We start from the raw sequence: 20356 nt of genomic DNA on the forward strand, positions 1-20356 counted from the left end.
GGGGACTAGGGCCTGTGTTCTGGTGGATGAGGCTGGATCTTGTCTTTCTGGTGGGAAGGTCCATGTCTGGTGGTGTGTTTTGGGGTGTCTGTAGCCTTATTATGATTTTAGGCAGCCTCTCTGCTAATGGATGGGGCTGTAGTGCTGTCTTGCGTGTTGTTTGGCATAGGGTGTCCAGCACTGTAGCTTGCTGGTCGTTGAGTGAAGCTAGGTCTTGGTGTTGAGATGGAGATCTCTGGGATATTTTCGCCGTTTGATATTACGTGGGGATGATAGGTCTCTTGTGGACCAGTGTCCTGAAGTTGGTCTCCCACCTCAGAGACACAGCCGTGACACCTGGCTGGAGCACCAAGTGCCTTTAATCCACACGGCTCAGAATAAAAGGGAGAAAAAATAGAAAGGAAAGGAAAGGAAGGAAGGAAGGAAGGAAGAAAGGAGGAAAGGAAGGAAGGGAGGAAAGGAAAGGAAGGAAGGAAGGAAGGAAGAAAGGAGGAAAGGAAGGAAGGGAGGAAGGAAGGGAGGAAGAAAGGAAGGAAGGAAGGAAGAAAGAAAAGATAAAGTAGGATAAAATAGAGTTATTAAAATAAAAAATAATTATTAAGAAGAAAAATTTTTTAAAGTAGAAAAAAAAAAAACAATGGGTCGGTCAGAACCCGAGGACAAATGGTGAAAGCAAAGCTATACAGACAGAATCTCACACAGCAGCACACACATACACACTCACAAAAAGAGAAAAAGGGGAAAATAATAATATATCTTGCTCCCAAAGTCCACCTCCTCAACTTGGGATCATTCGCTGTCTATTCAGGTATTCCACAGATGCAGGGCACTTCAAGTTGATTGTGGAGATTTAATCCGCTGCTTCTGAGGCTGCTGGGAGAGACCTCCCCCTCACCTCTTTGTTCGCACAGCTCCTGGGGTTCACCTTTGGACTTTGCCCCGCCTCTGCGCGTAGGTCGCTCGAGGGCGTCTGCTTTTCGCTCAGAGAGGACGGGATTAAAGGAGCAGCTGATTCGGGGGCTCTGGCTCAAGCCGCGGGGAGGGAGGGGTACGGATGCGGGGCTAGCCTGCAACTGCAGAGGCCGGCGTGACGTTGCACCAGCCTGAGGCGCACCGTGCGTTCTCCCGGGGAAGTTGTCCCTGGATCCCAGGACCCTGGCAGTGGCGGGCTGCACAGGCTCCCAGGAGGGGAGGTGTAGAGAGTGACCTGTGTTCGCCCACAGGCTTCTTGGTGGCGGCAGTAGCAGTCTTAGCGTCTCACGCCAGTCTCTGGTGTCCACGCTGATAGCTGCGGCTCGTGCCCGTTTCTGGAGCTCCTTTACGCGCCGTGCTTAACTCTCCTCGCGCAGCAGGAAACAAAGAGGCAAGAAAAAGTCTCTTGTCTCTTCGGCAGCTCCACGCCCGTCTTTGGGGCTCCTTTAAGCGGCGCGCTTAATCCCCTCTCCTTGCGCCCCAGGAAGCAAAGAGGGAAGAAAAGGTCTCTTGCCTCTTCAGCAGCTCCAGACTTCTCCCGGACTCCTTCCCGGCTAGCCGTGGTGCACTAACCCCTTCAGGCTGTGTTCACGCAGCCAACCCTAGTCCTCTCCCGGCTTCCGGACCGAAGCCGAGTGTCAGCTCCCAGCCCCCGTCCGTCCCGGCGGTTGAGCAGACAAGCCTCTCGGGCTGGTGAGTGCTGGTCGGCACCGATCCTCTGTGCGGGAATCTCTCTGCTTTGCCCTCCGCACCCTGTTACTGCGCTCTTTTCCGCGGCTCTGAAGCTTCCCCCTCTGCCACCCACTGTCTCCGCCCGTGAAGGGGCTTCCTAGTGTGTGGGAACCTTTCCTCCTTCACAGCTACCTCACACTGGTGCAGGTCCCATCCCTATTGTTTTGTCTCTGTTTATTCTTTTTTCTTTTGCCCTACCCAGGTACGTGGGGAGTTTCTTGCCATTTGGAAGGTCTGAGGTCTTCTGCCAGCGTTCAGTGGGTGTTCTATAGGAGCAGTTCCACGTGTAGATGTATTTCTGATGTATCTGTGGGGAAGAAGGTGATCTCCGAGTCCTACTCTTCCGCCATCTTCTCTCTCCTCTCCTGACAAATTTTTAATAAGACAAATCTTGTCATATAATTTGTCCCTATTTATGATTATTTTACATATCATAAATACATATACATATGATTTATGTTCCACTAAATTTAGTTGCTGTGAAATCATAGGCTCTCAGTAATTTCATGTCATTCCAGTACAGAATATACATTTATCCAGTTAAAAATAGGAAGACTATTCTTTTTTCTTTTGCCCTACCCAGGTACGTGGGGAGTTTCTTGCCATTTGGAAGGTCTGAGGTCTTCTGCCAGCGTTCAGTGGGTGTTCTATAGGAGCAGTTCCACGTGTAGATGTATTTCTGATGTATCTGTGGGGAAGAAGGTGATCTCCGAGTCCTACTCTTCCGCCATCTTCTCTCTCCTCTCCTGACAAATTTTTAATAAGACAAATCTTGTCATATAATTTGTCCCTATTTATGATTATTTTACATATCATAAATACATATACATATGATTTATGTTCCACTAAATTTAGTTGCTGTGAAATCATAGGCTCTCAGTAATTTCATGTCATTCCAGTACAGAATATACATTTATCCAGTTAAAAATAGGAAGACTTTTGATGGAACTTCTAGAATTCATTACAAAGTATAATGATAGAATTTCAAAATTAAATCTTGTATTCTGTTTGAACTCTCATCATTTAATTTGTTTAGTACTTCCCTTGCTTTTGAGGGATATGTTTCAATGTCTCGACAAACTTTCTTTCTAATAATTGGTATTTGCTAAAAGCTTCAAAAGCTGAAGTTTTTTTATTTTTATTTTTATTCATTAACTTTAATCTTTGATTAAAAATTTCCCACTGATTTTGAACAGTATGCAACCAGTCATTAGAGGACTTGTTTTCAAAAAGATTCAATACTGAGACACTTAGGTTAGATCTATAAAGTCAGTCTTTCAAAGATTCCAGCCTTTAAAATCTGATGACAGGTTGCAAGTAGGGAACACATATTGCCATGTTTAAGTATTTTTTTGTTTTCAGTACCATTTTTATACTTAAAATTTAAACCAGGGATATGTGAAAACATTTGTAAATTTTGGCATTTGCAGCTAACTCATTAAATGAGTGATGATGCCACTATAGCTCTATGATAAATAGAAGTAGCCTTAAAATTTTTATGCAAATTGTCTGTCTATCCATTTATTAGAGAAATGAAAATTTAGTACTTAATTTTATATTAAACATATAATTTCTTCTCTTTAGCTCATTATTCCTGAAAGGATTTACTGGATAAAAAAAAAGAAAAAAAGATTGTCAAACAACAAAATAAATAAACAGTTGTAGACTTATACCATGCAATAAATGACAAAACCACCTCGACTTTTTAGACTGTTGACTCCTCACACATACTTCATTTGCGCCTAACCTGTAATTTCTCACTTACTTGGCTGGCTAGTGGCCTGATGGATATTGCAGGTCATTGCACATGTCACTGTACTGACTGGCACATCAGTCAGTAGCACCAGGAGCCAGCAGAAGCACCAGTGTAAAATATTTCTTGAACAGTCTCGAACGGATATAAGGAGTTACCTGTCCATGGTTGCTTGTGTCTGAGGATACTTTTCACTGAGTCTTTTGCATGGTGTCCTTGAAAAGGTGTTAGTTATGTTTTATCTGTAAAGAGTCAGGAAAAAAGTGGAATTATCGTTAGTCCTCTTTACAATTTCATCACTTGTTCAGTGGTTAGAGCACTTAGACACTACTAGCTTAGCCAGAAGTTAGATGTATACAGTAGAGGTGTACTAAATTCATCCTGGTTTATTTTAGTGTAGTGATTAATAAAAAATAGTTCATTTAAGAAAGTGAGAAATCTGAGACAAGTGGTAAACTGGATGGGATGCTGAGACAACAGATTGTACTGTGCTGAGCAAACCTGGGCATATGGGAAACAGCATGGTAATGTGAAAGAGGATGGAGCTTAGAGTGAGACAGTCCTGCATTTAAGTCCAGTCTCCGCCATTTAAAAGCTTGGACAAGTAACCTCTCTAAGACTAGGTATATTAGGGTTCTCCAGAAAAACAGAACCAGCAGGACAGACACACACACACACTGATTGATTAATTTTAAGGAATTGGCTCATGTGATTGTGGAGGCTGGCAAGTCCTAAATCCGCAGGGCAGGCTGGAGACCTAGGGAAGAGTTGATTTTGCAGCTGAGTCTGAAGGCGTTCTGGAGGCAGAATTCCTTCTTCCTTGGGGGGGCCTCAGTCGTTTCTCTCTTAGGGCTTTCAACTGGCTGGATGAGGCCTACCCACATTATAGAGGCTAATCTGCTTTACTCAAAGTTTATGGCTTTAAATGTTAATCACATCTTAAAAAAATACATTTATAGTAACATGTAGACTGGTGTTTGACCAAGCAACTGGGTAGTTAATGGCTCTTGAATCTGTCCCCTTTTCCATCCTTGTTTTCTTTACTTTTAGCATGGCAGTTGAACAAGTTGTCTTCTATAACACTTTACAATCTTATCTGTAATCCTTATCACCATTCAGAACTCCTTACTATTCTCTTCAAACATAACTGAGATTTCTGTTGATTGCATGCATTTTTGCATGCTGTTACCTTTGTATAGAATCACCCTCTCCCCTTCTCCCTTACACCTCAAATTTCTGTACTGATGTCAACCCTATGAAGCCTTCCTGAACTTCCTTCCTGGTTCCAGAACACTCTTCACATTCATGTACAGGCGAACCTGAGCCTTCAAACATCGATACTCCTAAGCTGCCTTTCAGATGAGATAATATATCTGTTCATCAGCTGACCAAGGAACCCTTTGAACTGTGGTGTGAATTGAATAGCACTCCCTTCCTGCAAGCATTTCAGATCTGATATCAGTATCATCTTTTTGTTCATTAGTTTGTATATTCATTTGATTATTTTACTGAAGTGGTTTTTGAATCGTATTCATAGGTACCTTGGGCACTTGGGTAGAGGATGAATGCTTAAGGCTTTGGGCTTTTCAGTTTGTCTTTAACCAAATCATTTCACCCCTAATTTGTTATGTGTTGGGTTTCTGAGTAAAATTTTACATGAGGAAAAGAGTTCTGATGTCAAAAATAATTTTAAAATTCTTGTTTTATTTCTTGTCTACCTGATTCTTGGTAATCCATGTGGCTGCCTTTATTCAATTTCCCTTCCTGCCCCCAGAAAGAAACAATACCAGACTTTTGAAATCAAGGGTATTTTAATCGTATTTATCTTTATTTCATATATCTGTTGGATGAATGCAAATATATTAATAGAAGTCATTGAATAGCATTTAATTTCTAATTATTTATTTATTTTAGTTATCAAGTGGGAATCCTCTATATGAAAAATACTATAGACAGGTAAGATGTTTGTTTCTTTGTCTTCTTAGATTGAACATAGATAGAATATACTTTCAACTCCTGATTGTATATATGCAGATTACCATCCAGCTGAATAAATTTGACATTTCTTGTTTTCATTTTCTTGTGCTTTAATCTCCTGCTTTGATTAATGCTTTTAACAAGCTCCCAGAAAAATGAAGGAAAGATAATTAAGCCCAAACACTTAATTGTCTTAAATATCTATCTTAAAAATCCATGTGGCATTAGATATATTCATCCAGATATAAACATCCAAATTAATTTATAAGCTAAATAGAAATGACTTTTATGTTGTTTTCAAGTCTTATTAAAGTTTAATTTTCATGAAGTTAAAACCATGACTCTCATACAAATATAAAATGAACGTGTGTCAAGGATATTTTTCAACTCATTAATTATTGGGAGAACCAGTGAGATGTAAAAATGGGAATATGAGTTACAGAGATTTATATTCTCTATCAGAGAAAATTAATTTCATTGGTATGGATAAGAATCATTTGCATTGCTATCAGGTTTATATAATTTAACCTCTACCCCCTACAGAGTGTAAAGTAGCCGAGTTGATAGAAAGTCAAAGGTGCAAACCATAGATCAGATTATCTAATCTCCTGAAAGTGTAGACAGTCTTATTTGCTCATTTCCAAGTATCAGATCATTTTTCTTGATAATCTCTTCACCTTGTGATCATAATTACAGAAAAGGCTGGTCTCCTTATACAAAGAAACTAGGTAATCTACATATTGCAGCAAGTGTTAATGAACCAAGTTCATTAACAAATTAACAAATTTGCAAGTTAATGTGTGACTTGTAAATCTAAAGCCATACACTTACTATTTAACAACTTCTAAGGCCAGCTGATTAATTTCTGCTTGATATTTCTAAAGAATCTCAGATTGTACTTTTTAAAGCCTCTGTTATTTATTCTTCTGTTTTAAGGCTAGGATCCAAACTTTAGAAATTCTCTTCTTCATATTTCACATGCAGTATAAATTTGAGTACATTTACCTCATCTTGAAGTTTCCCATGTCTGCTAAGTTTTCTAGCCTGCTAAGTGACCTTGCTTTACTGCTTGAGTGACTGGGATCATACAAACCATGTTGCAGGCCAGTCTTCTTGTGGGGCTTTTGTAGACATTGGTTGTACATAAAGTCAATCCCTGATCCTTAATGGCGGCTTGTTCTATCTGAATAAAAGAGAATCATTCTCAAATATGGCCTTGTTTTTGTACAATTGGTTTACTCAACTATAACCTGATAAAAAGGAGAATAAATTGTTATTTAACTTATTTGATAACTATATGGCCATACAAAGTAAGGACATTCAGTTAAAGGATTTGTTTTTGATTTCTGAAGGGTCAGTGAGAATCAAATACCATTGAAAACTATTTCATTCAGTTTACAAAAACAGAGCCTACTAAATTGAGGGATTGATATAGAGTAAGAAAGGGCTTTTCCACATATCCATTAGAAAATAGAATAGTAAAAATAATACCAACAATATTCCACGTAAATAATCATAATTGAATGTTCCTTAACACTTCATTCAGCCCTGTGTACTTAATTCTTGTTCCCCTGCCTCTTGGGTCAGCAGTCTGCTTTCAAGAGATATATCTACTTCCAGAATGCAGAGTCCTGGAATTTTGACTTGGTCTACCAGTACAGTCTGAAAGTTGTCTAAGTGATGTCAGCCCAGAAGTCTTTATCCAAAAGTCTATATTTTGAAGTGTTAATAGTTCAGAGTATGTGGTATCGTACTTTCCATGAGACTCTGAGACTGTCTTTCTTTGTTAACAACACAGATTGTGTGGCCTTTAGCTTATGGCAGAGCCTTTAGGCAGGCATCAGAGTACAACAGAAACTGCCTGTAGATGACAAAGACTAAATGGCTGTGTTTAATTATTATAATAACCAAAAGAATGGAAGATAGTAAAATTATTTATTGGAATACACTACATAAATATGTCATAAGAGCTTGATCTGGGTTTCCCTTTCCCCTCCGTGCCTCTGTTTCTAGGCTATAGGGGGGTAGTTGTTCCTTTTTTATCCCACCCTGGTCAAGGGGTAGGCAAAGAAAAGGAGTTGTGGAGAATTCTAGAGGCAGAGTTCCCAACCCTTTCTGTACCTCCTTGTTACCCCAAATTTGGATTGGGCAATTCTTTCCTTTTTGTTGAGTGCCTGATTTATCCCATGTTCTAGCACTTGAAAGAAAGGATTTCTCTTTTGCTTCTTTGCTGGGATTGGTCTGTCTGAAATGCTTTGTATATGTTTTAGCAAACAATTTTTTTAACTAAAGTGGAAAAACAGCTAGCTCACAAATATCCTCCTATCATGTTACTATTCCCATGACTTTTAAAAATTTACTTTTCATTTTTACAAATAGAACTTTACTTTAGGAAATCTCTACGGAAGGGGGGAGAGTCGTTATTTTTTTTGAACTGTTTTTTTGTTCTTGGTGACCTCATTCTGTCTTAAAGGAAAGTCCCCATCAGTTAAAATGATGCGTTTCCCTTAATGTGCTTTAGGAACTTAGCAGTTTTAAAAATTTTTTTAAGTTTATAATGCAGTCACTGCTGGTTTTAGAACTGATATTGCTTTGATTTTTTTAAAAATGTGTTGCAGTTTCTTAAGAGTAAGTATAAAAGCAGAAGTTAATTATTTAAAGATATTTGAAAAAAAACAGATAACTGTGCAGCTATTCCCATTTATCAGAAGACCTCTCCAGGAACTATTGCCCTTTTCCTCTATTGCCATTTAAGTTTATTGGAATTTAAATGGCAGCTATAGAAGACTTGGAATTAGAAGACATGTATTAATGTTATGACTCCACTAATCTGTTCTACTTCCTCTGAGCTTCAGGGTTTTTTTTGTTTTGTTTTGTTTTCTTGTTTGTTTTTGTTTTTTAATTTGGCCGCGCTCTGTGGCTTGTGGGATCTATGTTCCCTGACCAGGGATTGAACCCGGGCCCTGGCAGTGAAAGCACTGAGTCCTAGCCACTGGACTGCCAGGGAGTTCCCTGAGCTTCAGTTTTATCATGTGTGTAACGGGCATGATAAAAAAACACTTTGTAGATTTACAGTGCTTTCTAGATGGTACTCTTCTCATATGGGTCTCCAATATTCCATGGCCTTTGTTAGTCAAAGGATTCCTGTTCCCTTTTTGAAAAAGTCAGTTCTCAAGTTACAGGGAGAAAGGCAGGTAAATAATCATAATTTTGTCTTTATGTTTGTTGTCAGCTTATGGTTTGTATCTTTTCAGGTTGATACGGGCAATACTGGAAGGGTATTGGCTTCTGATGCTGCTGTATTCCTGAAAAAATCAGGACTTCCAGACCTGATACTTGGAAAGGTAGTATTTGTTCACTGTAACTAGATATAATGAATATTTATTAGTGTAGATAAATTGGGTGCAAATTCAGAAAGATAACCATTCAGAAACTTAGAAGTTAGAACTGTCATGGAAGCAGTTACAGTAATGCAGTGGAGGGAATTTCTGGTGTAGTGATTTACCCTCTTGAAAAATAAGGTGTTTTTCAGATTTTTAGAAAACAAATTACTTTTTAGTAGGATGAAATGAGGAAGTAATAGTACCTTTGAGTGATGTGGGGAGAAACATGCAGACTGGGAACCTTGCCACCCACTCAGAATTGGCTCTTTCCCTACTTCCTCTATTAGAACTGTCTCTGTGTTTAATATGTGGTAAATAGAGTAGGGGATGAGAGGCTTAGGAAGGAGCACAAAGAGGTGGAAAAGTCCCTCTCTTGGCTTGATCTCCTTACAAATCCTTATATATGATATTGATATGTATTCAAACCCTGAAAAATAATCATTATTAATAATTTAATTATTCACAAATAAACATTAACTATTTCAGCTTACCCATAAGAAAGAATATCATCTTAATAAGGATCTAAAATCAAGGTAGCATGTTCTAGTAGAAAGAGTATTGGACTTGGAGTTAGAACCTGGGTTAATAAAAAAGTCATTGGACTGGAAGTTAGAATATGGTCTTCAGTTCTTTCCCTGATGCCTGGGATGTTCTTGAGTAAGTCACTTAACCTCTCTGGACCTTAGTATCTTTGTGTAGGGTTGCACTAAGTGATCTTTAAGGTTTCTTTCCACTTTTAATTCTATGATTCTTAAATCTGACTACCAAAGAGCATGAGGTTGTAAATTGCAGGGATTTAATTTATCTTTAAGGTGATTTTTGTTAAAATATAGATTGATACTTTTTTTTTTCTAAATTTCAGATCTGGGATTTAGCTGACACAGATGGCAAAGGTATCCTGAACAAACAAGTAAGATTCAGAGATTGACATGAAAAATTTTTGAGTGATTCAGAATAAAAAATAGCCAGCAATTTTTTGTATTTTTAAACTAAAAATTGGTTTTTACCAAAATGAGGGTTTTGCAAGGGCAAGTGTTATAACAGTGAAAATATTTCCAATCAGTAGGCATTAAAATACCTAATTCCCAAAGGTTAGTGTTAGTTTGGTGACATTTAGTTCTCTTGGAGTGTTGTAGTCTGTTTGGGCTGCTGTAACGAAATATCACAAACTGGTTGGCTTGTAAACAGCATAAATTTATTGCTCACAGTTCTGGAGGCTGGAAGTCTGAGATAGGGTGCCAGCATGGTTCTAGTGAGAGCTTTCTTCTAGGTTGCAGACTTCTTCTTTATTCTTACATGGCAGAATGTGCTAGCGATTTCTCTGAATGCTTTTTTGTAAGGCACTTATCCCATTCATGAGGGCTCCATCCTGATGGTTTATGCACTTTCCAGAGGCTCTACCTCCTAATGGCTCTACCATTATTTTGGGGATTTTGAATTTCAATATATGAATTTGGGGGGACACATTCAAACAATAACATGGGATTTATTTTTCTTAGTTATTCAGGGAGACTGCTCTTTGTATCTTATTAATTTTCTTATGTGTACAGGGTTATAAATAGAAGTGGATTTTATTTTATTTTATTATTTTTCTTTAAATTTATTTATTTATTTTGGGCTGCACTGGGTCTTCATTGCTATGCGCGGGCTTTCTCTAGTTGCGGAGAGTGGGGGCTACTCTTCACTGCTGCGTGCAGGCATCTCATTGCGGTGGCTTCTCTTGTTGAGGAGCACGGGCTCTAGGCACATGGACTTCAGTAGTTGTGGCACGCAGGCTCAGTAGTTGTGGCTCGTGGGCTCTAGAGTGCAGGCTCGGTAGTTGTGGCACACGGGCTCAGTTGCTCCGTGGCATGTGGGATCTTCTTGGACCAGAGCTCGAACCCGTGTCCCTTGCATTGCATTGGCAGGCAGATTCTTAACCACTGTGCCACCAGGGAAGTCCAAAAGTGGATTTTATTATTCATGTGTTAAGATGGTATTGTGCATTTGAAGGGAAGCTCTTGGCTAATCAAACCTGAGTACAGTGTATTCTGGTCTAGGTCTTATCTCTGACATATAAACCAAAAAATGGTTTACAAGCCAGAAGTAAACCTTAGACCAGAAATATGTGAAAGTGGTTGTGGGCATTGGACACCATCAGAGAACTTTAAAGTTCTGCTTGTTGGGGATGGATTTCAGAGTTCTACAGGATTAAATTCAAAGCTTGCTACATGCTAATACATTGGCTGAGCACTACTACTCAAAGCTAATTTTCCCTATGGGGATAGCTGAAGCTAACTCAGAAAAGGGATGGGAAAAATTAGATGAGGGGGTCAGAATACCCAGTCTCTTATTTAAGATTCCAAGGTTAGATTGTGGTCCGCATTGGACCCCTGGGCAGAAGGGCCAGTTTGGTACATTGGAGACATTGGAAAACTAAATTCACATGGGCATCCAGGGTGCTCTGTACTCAGTCAGCAAATATTTGCTGAGTACCTCTTTTGAGCCAGGTTTTGGCAATGCAGAGGTGAACGTGACAGGATGTGGTCCCTATCTTCATGAACTTACAGTAAAATAAATTCTTCACTGCTGTTCCTAGACTTTGGATGTTTAGTTTGAGTTGTCTTTGTTATATCCAGGTGGCTGGATTTATGGATCTGCAGTTATAAACTTTGATGTTTGCATTGGTGGAATAGATTTTTGAATTAACATATAAAATTGAGAAAATAAACCAATACTTACTGAGTTTCTATGTGCCAAAAATGATAGTGTTTTCTTCCTGTAGTGTGGTTTTAATTTTGTTCCTTATAATACATTGCAAGGTAGATATTAGCCCCCCCCTTTTAAAGAGTTTTTTAAAATTTGCCCAAGGCCTCACAACCCGTAACAGAACTAGAATTCAGTGCAATACTATTTCACTTCAGAGCCCATCCATACTATGGGAGTTGACCTGATTACCTAATAGTAATTGAATCTCATTAGAATGCGAAGAGAAAAAGGGTTATAAAAGAGTTCAGCATTTAAAGGATGGGAGGAGACATTGATTCCAAAAAAAGATACTTGAAAGGCCAGAGGAGAACTAGGAGAGCTTTATGAAACTATGCCGGTAGAGGAGAGCTTCAGGGAGGATCATACTGTCCAGGCTGCCAAAAGAACAAGTAGGGGGTGTTTCCCTGGTGGCGCAGTGGTTAAGAATCTGCCTGCCAATGCAGGGGACGTGGGTTCCAGCCCTGGTCCGGGAAGAGCCCACATGCTGCGGAGCAACTAAGCCCGTGTGCCACAACTACTGAGCCTGCACTCTAGAGCCTGGGAGCCAAAACTGCTGAGCCCGTGTGACACAACTACTGAGCCCACGCGCCACAACTACTGAAGCCTGTGTGCCTATAGCGCGTGCTCTGCAGCAAGAGAAGACACTGCAATGAGAAGCCCGCGCACCGCAATGAAGAGTAGCCCCTGCTCGCCGCAACTAGAGAAAGCACGCGCACAGCAATGAAGACCCAGTACAGCCAAAAATAAATAAAAAAAATAAATTTAGAAAAAGTAAAAAAAAAAAAAAGAACAAGTAGGATGAAGCTTTTTAAAAAAAATTCATTTTAGAGTCTATTGTATTTGGTAGCTAGGAGTTTGTGACATAGGCAGTTGTTTCTCTAGCTAATGGTAGGAGTTGAAATCTGATTGCATAGAAGCTTGTGTGGTGAATGAAAAGAGAAGGGGTGATCTTGAAATAGCATTTTTTCAAGAAATTTATTAGTGAAGGCAAGGTATTGTATAAACAGACAACGTGCCAGTTTCTAGGAATAGGTTAAGTATTGAGTAAGAAGGTTGTAGGTGAGAACAGATGTGAGAAAAGCAGTAAAGGGTTGATTGCATCAGCAACTGTACTGGAGTATTGACAAGTTGCAAGTAATCATAACTAGAGTAAAGGGTTTTGTTATGCTTATTCTCAGACCTGATTTTAACTCAGAACAGCTGAAAACAAGTTGCTTCAGTGTCATTCCAAGGCTTCAAATGCCAAAAACCCAAGGACCTTTGGGAGAGATTTACAAATATTTTGAAGTCAAGCAGTTATATAATTGTTTTAGATGTTGCATAGTTATTCTTTGTAGCTTTTCTGGAATAACAGTGACTGAGTCACTTGAATGATTGGTCTAGTGTTAAAATTTATAATCTTAAATCCAGAGATGACTTTTTTTTTTTTTTTTGCGGTACATGGGCCTCTCACTGTTGTGGCCTCTCCCGTTGCGGAGCACAGGCTCCGGACGTGCAGGCTTAGCGGCCATGGCTCACGGGCCTAGCCGCTCTGCGGCATGTGGGATCCTCCCAGACCGGGGCATGAACTCGTGTCCCCTGCATCGGCAGGTGGACTCTCAACCACTGTGCCACCAGGAGAGCCCCAGAGATGACTTTTGATAACCTTTTATTTATTTTCTTCTAGGTGCTATTTTCTTCTAGACTTTTTTTCAAGATTCTTTTTCTCACTTAAATTATAAAAATCATTTAACATCTTTAAATATTCTTTGAAACATGATTATTAATTTTGGTATATTTCCAAATATATATATTTATCAGTATATCAGCTTATTTAATTATTTTCCCATTTATATTAATATATTTTGCTATTTATAATATTAGGAATATCTTTGTACATAGATCTCTTCTTGATTTTAGAGCAAGTGTTTTTCAAGCAAATGTGCTGTTATATTTGCTGCAACATAAAAATCTTGGAGTAGTTGTGAATTGTTTTATATTTTCAGATTAAAGGTATGTGTGTAGATAGATGGATGGATGGATGAATGGATAGATAGATAATGCTCTTAACATTCATCCTCTTCTTTCTCAGGAATTCTTTGTTGCTTTGCGTCTTGTGGCATGTGCCCAGAATGGATTGGAGGTTTCACTGAGTAGTTTGAACCTGGCTGTTCCTCCACCAAGATTTGTAAGAAATGCTTTTAAATTTAAGTTGTATTTTAAAAAATGATACCACATGATTTGAAAATGAAAATTTACTGTATTAAAAAATTTTTCCCTCAACTCCTATCACTCAGCTACCCGATTTTCTTTCTTATGGCTACTGCTGTTATTAGTTTCTTGTGTATCTTCCAGTTATTATATGTGTATATAAAGACATATAAATACCTATATCCTCAGTTTACATTAATTGTAGCATACTATACACATGATTCTATGCCTTTTTAAATAACTTGATATGTTTCGGAGATCTTTACGTAAAATCTTCCTCATTCTTTTTTACAGCTGGATAGTATTTCCATGCTTCTGTTTACCTTAATTTATTTAACTTCCTATTGGTAGGCTTTTAGCTTGCTTCCAGTCTTTTATTATTTAAAACATGCTGCAGTGAATAATAACCTTGAATCTGTGTCACTTTGCATGTGCAGAAATATATGTGTAACTTCTCAGAAGTGGAATTGCTGTTTCAAAAGTTTGTGCATTGTAATTTTCACATATAATATCTACTTGTCTTCCATAGTGGTTGTATTAGTTCACAGTCCCACCAGCAATTGGTTGAGTGTACTTCTGCTAACATACTGTTGTCAAACTTTTGGTCCTTGTCAATTTGATAGGTGACAAATGGAATATCATTGTAGTTTTAATTTGTCCTTTTGGTTTTATGGAGTGAAGTTGTGTAGCTTTTTCTCGTGCTTATGAGCCATTTACATTGCTTTTATGTGAAATGTCTGTTTGTAACCTTTGTCCATTTTTCTTTGGTTGTTTGTCTTTTCTTATTGAATTCTAGAGGCTTTTTATATATTAGGGAAACAGTTCTTTGTCTATATGAGTTGCAAATATTTTTTCCCAGTTTGCCATTTGTCTTTTGACTTTGTGGTGATTTTTTTTTCCATAAAAAAGTCATTGTTTTTAATGTAAATGAATTATTAGGATTTAAGTTTTTTAATGGTTTCTTTGTTCACATTTACATTAGTCCTGATGTAAGGTATGCGTATGGATTCAAATTTATGTTTCTTCAAGATGGCTACCTTTTAGACTTAATACAGTTTATTGAATAATCAATCTTTTCCATACTGATTTGAAATGCTGCCTCAATCATGTGCTGAATTCTCACATGTATTTTGGTTTTTTTCTGGATTTTTTCTGTTCATACCCATTGATCTGTTTATCCATATGCTGATCTCACATTGTTTCAATTATCATATTTGATAATTGTTTCAATTTATATCTGATAGGGCTAGTCCTCCCCACCCTACTGCTTTTTTTCAGAAGTTTCACAGCTCTTCTTGCTTGTTTTTAAATTCAGTATTTTAGTATTTGGTCTGAGTATTATGAATTTAACTTCAGTTTTGAGAATTTCTGTACTTTGAAGTTTAGTTGTGGAGTCAGAGGGTTAATTTAGGGATTTGTTGCCTAACTATACTATTATAAAAAATTTTCAAACATATTCATCTGTCTCTACAAGCAAATAAACATAATAACTTGGACATGGTGTTGATAGGTTCATGTACTTGTAACTTAGAAATCTTAAGTTGAGTTCTTGTTCAGTCAGCTTTCCTTAAGTAGTATAGGGGAAAAGTGATCAGTTAACAGGGCCATAAATATTTTTGTTACATTCAGATATCTTTATCTTGATTTCAGTTGTAATAGGATTTCTTCTATAAGACTTAATGTTTTAGTTAGTGCTCCACAGTCATTTAGTCATTTACTTAGCTCCACTAACTCAGCTTACTCAGTTTTTGTTTCATTTGTACTCAGATGAAGGTCTAATAGAGTTAATGTAAAATAGTGTCCTTTGTGCATTGAGATCCAACATTTTTAAATCCAAAGATTATTTTCTCTTCATTGTTTATTGATGTGAGGATTTCAGCCCTTCGTGTGCTATATTTTCCTTTTTAGCATGATACCAGTAGTCCTTTGCTAATCAGCAGAACTTCTGCAGCTGAGCTCCCATGGGCTGTAAAAGTAAGTAAACTTTGTACCTGTTCTCTCTTTTACTTCACTTTACTTCCTACCTACATAATCCTTTCCCCCTACTTCCAAAATATATTGCAGTCTGCATTAGACTTTCATTTTTTACTGTGGAGGAAATACTGGTAGTAGAAATTGCTTGAGGGATGTCACAGCTCTGTCAGTCATTTTACGACAGTTAGTATTGGCTTAATCTCATTTCTGTTATAGTGTAAACTAAAAATGGTGATCTCATAATCTTGTATTAACTAAAATATTTGATGAATAGGTAGTTTACCCCACTGGTGCTATTTCTTGTTTGAAAAATTCTACTTAACTAGATATTCTCTTTATGGCTCTAAAACACTTCTTTATGAAATCTTTTTCTAAAATGGGTGTTTTGCATTACAGTTATTTGGAGGCACCAAAATGGTTATAGCTATCTTATCAAATTTTAAAAATCGTAATTTAAAAATAGAATATAGCAGATCAAATAACCTGTAATAGATGTGTACAGTTTTGTCAGAAAACCATTTTGGTTTGTATGCCTGTGTATGCTTGTATGCTGTTAACTTTAAAAAGTGTAAGGATCTGGCCTTGACTTGGAAAACCATGAACAATAGTTTTTTATGTTATACAAATAACTTTCTGGGATTTTAGAAAATACCTTGTTATTGATAAAAAGAAATCTTGCTTTGGGAAAAATGGGGGAAACTTGATGTCTATTTCTGTGGCAATGATTTCCTTTTTTTTTTTTTTTTTAAATTTGTTTGAGTTTGAAATGTAACTAAATACCATCTTTAGAAAGTCATAGAATATCACTAACTAGCTGTGTGTTCTTATAAAAGTTACGGTTTTGCTTTGGATCTGTTTGAGTGAGGGGGTTGGACTAGATGCTCTTCTCAAAGCCCTTTGATCACTAAAATCTTTTGATTTTAACCTAATAGTAGAAAGGCAAAGATAGTATTCCAGCTACAAAAGGGATGGAGGGGATTCTAGACTTTTGAGTGGAGTAACTTTTAAATTATTATTTACTATAATATATTTTGATGAAAGTGAAAAATGTTTTTTAAATGATAGTTTTAAAAATGTCTATTCTTTGAGGACTCGATTTTTAAAACTGCAGTTAAATTCCTTTCACCATTATTTAACTTTGATCTTTTTTGTATTATAGTCTGAAGATAAGGCCAAATATGATGCAATTTTTGATAGTTTAAACCCAGTGAATGGATTTCTGTCTGGTGATAAAGTGAAACCAGTGTTGCTCAACTCTAAGTTACCTGTGGATATTCTTGGAAGAGTAAGATATTAAATTCTAAATGTAACTTTTATGTATTTTAATTTTGTATCTACCAGGAACAATTAAAAATACATAGATCTTATTTTGAAGTTGTATTATAGAATTTTTTGTGTTTTGACTTAATATATAAAATTATTGCCAATTTATTTCTTTGGTTATTCCCTCTAACATATGAGTGTTTGAAATTAGCTATATATAATCCTTTTAGGTAGGTCCTTTTCTCTTTGAGCTGTATGCTCTGACCTTCTAATTCCTTGATTTAATTTCCAGGGACCATCAGTATTCTGCATCTGCCATTTACTCTGTGGTTGTATCCTACAGCCTGGTTAAAGCAATAGTTTCATCTCTGAAATCATAAATTCTACTCTCTGAAGAGAACTTCTTGTCTTTCTAGATTTCTTTCCTAGATACTTGCAAGACTAATTCTTTGACCTCATCAAGACCTTTATTTATTTATTTTTATTAATTTAAAAAAATTATTTATTTATTTATTTGTTTGTTTTTGGGTGCGTTGGGTCTTTGTTGCTGCTTGCGAGCTTTCTCTAGTTGTGGTGAGCAGGGTCTACTCTTTGTTGCAGTGCATGGGCTTCTCATTGCGGTGACTTCTCTTGTTGTGGAGCATGGGCTCTAGGCACACGGGCTTCAGTAGTTGCAGCACACGGGCTCAGTAGTTGTGGCTCAAGGGCTCTAGAGCGCAGGCTCAGTAGTTGTGGCGCACAGGCTTAGTTGCTCTGCGGCATGTGGAATCTTCCAGGACCAGGGCTCGAACCCGTGTCCCCTGCATTGGCAGGCAGATTCTTAACCACTGCGCCACCAGGAAGCCCGACCTCATCAAGACCTTAAATCAGACTCTTTTATTTTCCCCATCTTTTGAATTTACTGTTTTCCTCATCTGTCTTGGATTTTTTTTGGTCCACTGTTTCATGTCAGTATCCTTAGCTTCCTTTGCCATGTTTTCTAACTTTTCTCCTGCCTGGTGAAAATCCAACCTTGCATGAAGCTAATTATCTGCCTTCTCTCTGGTTGCATTCAGACTACTGAGAAAGTCTAGGAAGATTGGTATCATCGTAATTTCATGATCTTCAGCTGGGTTTTCCATACTGCAGCCACTCTTGTGCTGTTTCCATCATGATTTCTCAATACCCCTCTTTATATTTCAAACCTTATCTACTCTCATTAAACCTCTAGTCCGTCCTTTAATTCCTTGCTTAGTCAGACTACATGGGGTCAAATCCTGGTTACACCATTTCTTAAATGTATGACCTTGGGCATATCATTAGAAAACCATGTCTCAGTTTTCTAATCTTTAAAATTAGCATGGTTCCCAGTTTGTAGGGTTATACAAATTAAATGTGATAATGTATATAAAGTACCTAGCACAGTGCTCGGTATATACTCTTTGAATGCTAGCTGCCATGATCATGATGATAACGACGTGCCACCACAACACCAATACTACTGGATCAGTGTTGTATAGTTTAGGTGCTCAATAAATATGATAAATATTAATTTAAAAACTATTTTCTAATATTGTTTTTCATTAATTATTTTTCTATTGTGTGATCTGTGTGAGATTTCTAAACTATAAATATAATCGTGTTATTTTTTACTTAAAAGTTACCCTCTTAGGTAGCTTCCCATTGCATTTAGGAAAAAGTCTAAACTCCAAGGCCTTCAGTGACCAGGCACTTCCTTATTTTCACTCCTGTCTCTTACCAGTATACCTTCTCTTCCTGTTCCAAGTAAAATTTTGTTGAATATCTTAAATACCTTCATTTCAAGGATTTAACATAGTTTATAGCTGGTCTAAAGCTATGGATTCTACTCTAGAGTTAGACCAAATATACCAGGGCCTTTTAGATTTTATATTTATTTTGTATGCCCTGGACATTAGTTGGCTAATGATTAATAATACAGTGTTCATTGGACACTTATTTCAGATGATTAGAGGTTCTGTATTATAGGGAAAACAATAATGGACTTGGTTGGAAGTCTTCACATTGAAAACTGATTCTGTTACTTAATAATAGTTGTATGATCCTAGATAAGTCATGCAGTCTCAGGTCTAAAACAGGTTTTATAGTACTACATGGAGTTGTTGCATGAATTAACTGAGATGTTGTTTTTGAAAAAGCATTATAGTTGTTTAAAGTACTGTGTTACATAATTGTTTTCTTAACTTGAGAGGAACAAAATATTTTCTTTAAAAATTTGCAAAGGAATTTCTGTTTAAAAATACTTGGTATTAAGGATTATTTCTTTTTACAGTAATGTTAATATAGCATATAATAGTGATTTAATAAAATGGTCAGCATAATTGACATTTCTCAGAGAAACAGGTGTTATAATGTTTAGGCAAAACTTTTTCCTCCATTTAGGTATTGGATGTATACAGTTAGCACGTGAAATGAAAGAATGTTAATCTTTCCTAATTCTTTTCTTTTTAAGGTTTGGGAGTTGAGTGATATTGACCATGATGGAATGCTTGACAGAGATGAGTTTGCAGTTGTAAGTAACATAATGCTTTTGAAATCTTAAATATCTTAATGGTTTTCTCAAGTGAAAATTTCCCCTTTTTGTTTATCTTTAGAGGTAAACCACATTTCTCTGAAAATTTATTGTATGACTGTATTTACCTAGAATTTATAGGTAGTCAATAAATATTATTAAACAAATGGATAATGAAGGTTTTTGCCATCTTCATTTTATTTGACTTTAAGGTACATAAGAATACGTGCTTTGGATAATGTACTCTAAAGATGCTGAATATAATCTTTTGAATCCCAATGTGACCAGGAATCTCAGTATCTACTTCTGCTGTGGAATGACTTTACTTCAAATATATACCTGAATTTTCACATTTATTTGATTAAAGGAAAAGATGAATAACATAATAGTTTCATGTCATTTATGAAGGCAGAGAAAGTTTTGACATCTTATCTGAAGACATGTTATCCTTAGTAACTGGTTAGTTAATTCCGCATAGAGTTGTTTTCATGGCTTCCTTAAAGGTTAGATAAAACTCTGCTGTGAACTCATGAACAGTAAATCTCTAATCCCCCCCGTGAATCTCTTATTTGGAAATTAATCTTTTCAAATTTTCTCTATTTTGCTAAGAAATTGTCCATTTCTTTGACTTTCAGATTTGCCACAGATTTGCACTATTCTTTAATCTCTTCTGGCTTTATGGTTGGGTTCCTTTCTGTTTCCAAATCTTATGTATTTTTGCTTCTTCTCATTCTTTGTTTAATTGGATTTTTTCTGGCCGATTGATCTTTTAAAAGAGCCATCTTTTGGATTTATTTATCTTTTCTATTATGTTTTGACTTTCTATTTCATTCT

At 37.0% G+C, this 20356-nt stretch overlaps 1 protein-coding gene across 3 annotated transcripts in view; it reads left to right on the forward strand.

The window, feature by feature from the left end:
* The window catches only part of EPS15 (epidermal growth factor receptor pathway substrate 15), a 181413-nt gene that overhangs the window by 37593 nt on the left and 123464 nt on the right, over window positions 1–20356 (forward strand). For 2 of the 3 annotated variants that reach the window (XM_028489404.2, XM_024119749.3), the window contains exons 2-8: window positions 5372–5413; window positions 8689–8778; window positions 9680–9727; window positions 13637–13732; window positions 15664–15729; window positions 16889–17014; window positions 19463–19522. In XM_028489404.2, coding sequence (XP_028345205.1) covers window positions 5372–5413; window positions 8689–8778; window positions 9680–9727; window positions 13637–13732; window positions 15664–15729; window positions 16889–17014; window positions 19463–19522 — 528 coding nt within the window. The remainder of the gene's footprint in view (window positions 1–5371; window positions 5414–8688; window positions 8779–9679; window positions 9728–13636; window positions 13733–15663; window positions 15730–16888; window positions 17015–19462; window positions 19523–20356) is intronic. The other variant, XM_028489405.2, reaches the window with a different exon arrangement.

The sequence above is a fragment of the Physeter macrocephalus genome, chromosome 4, assembly GCF_002837175.3.
Source record: "Physeter macrocephalus isolate SW-GA chromosome 4, ASM283717v5, whole genome shotgun sequence".
NCBI lineage: Eukaryota > Metazoa > Chordata > Mammalia > Artiodactyla > Physeteridae > Physeter > Physeter macrocephalus.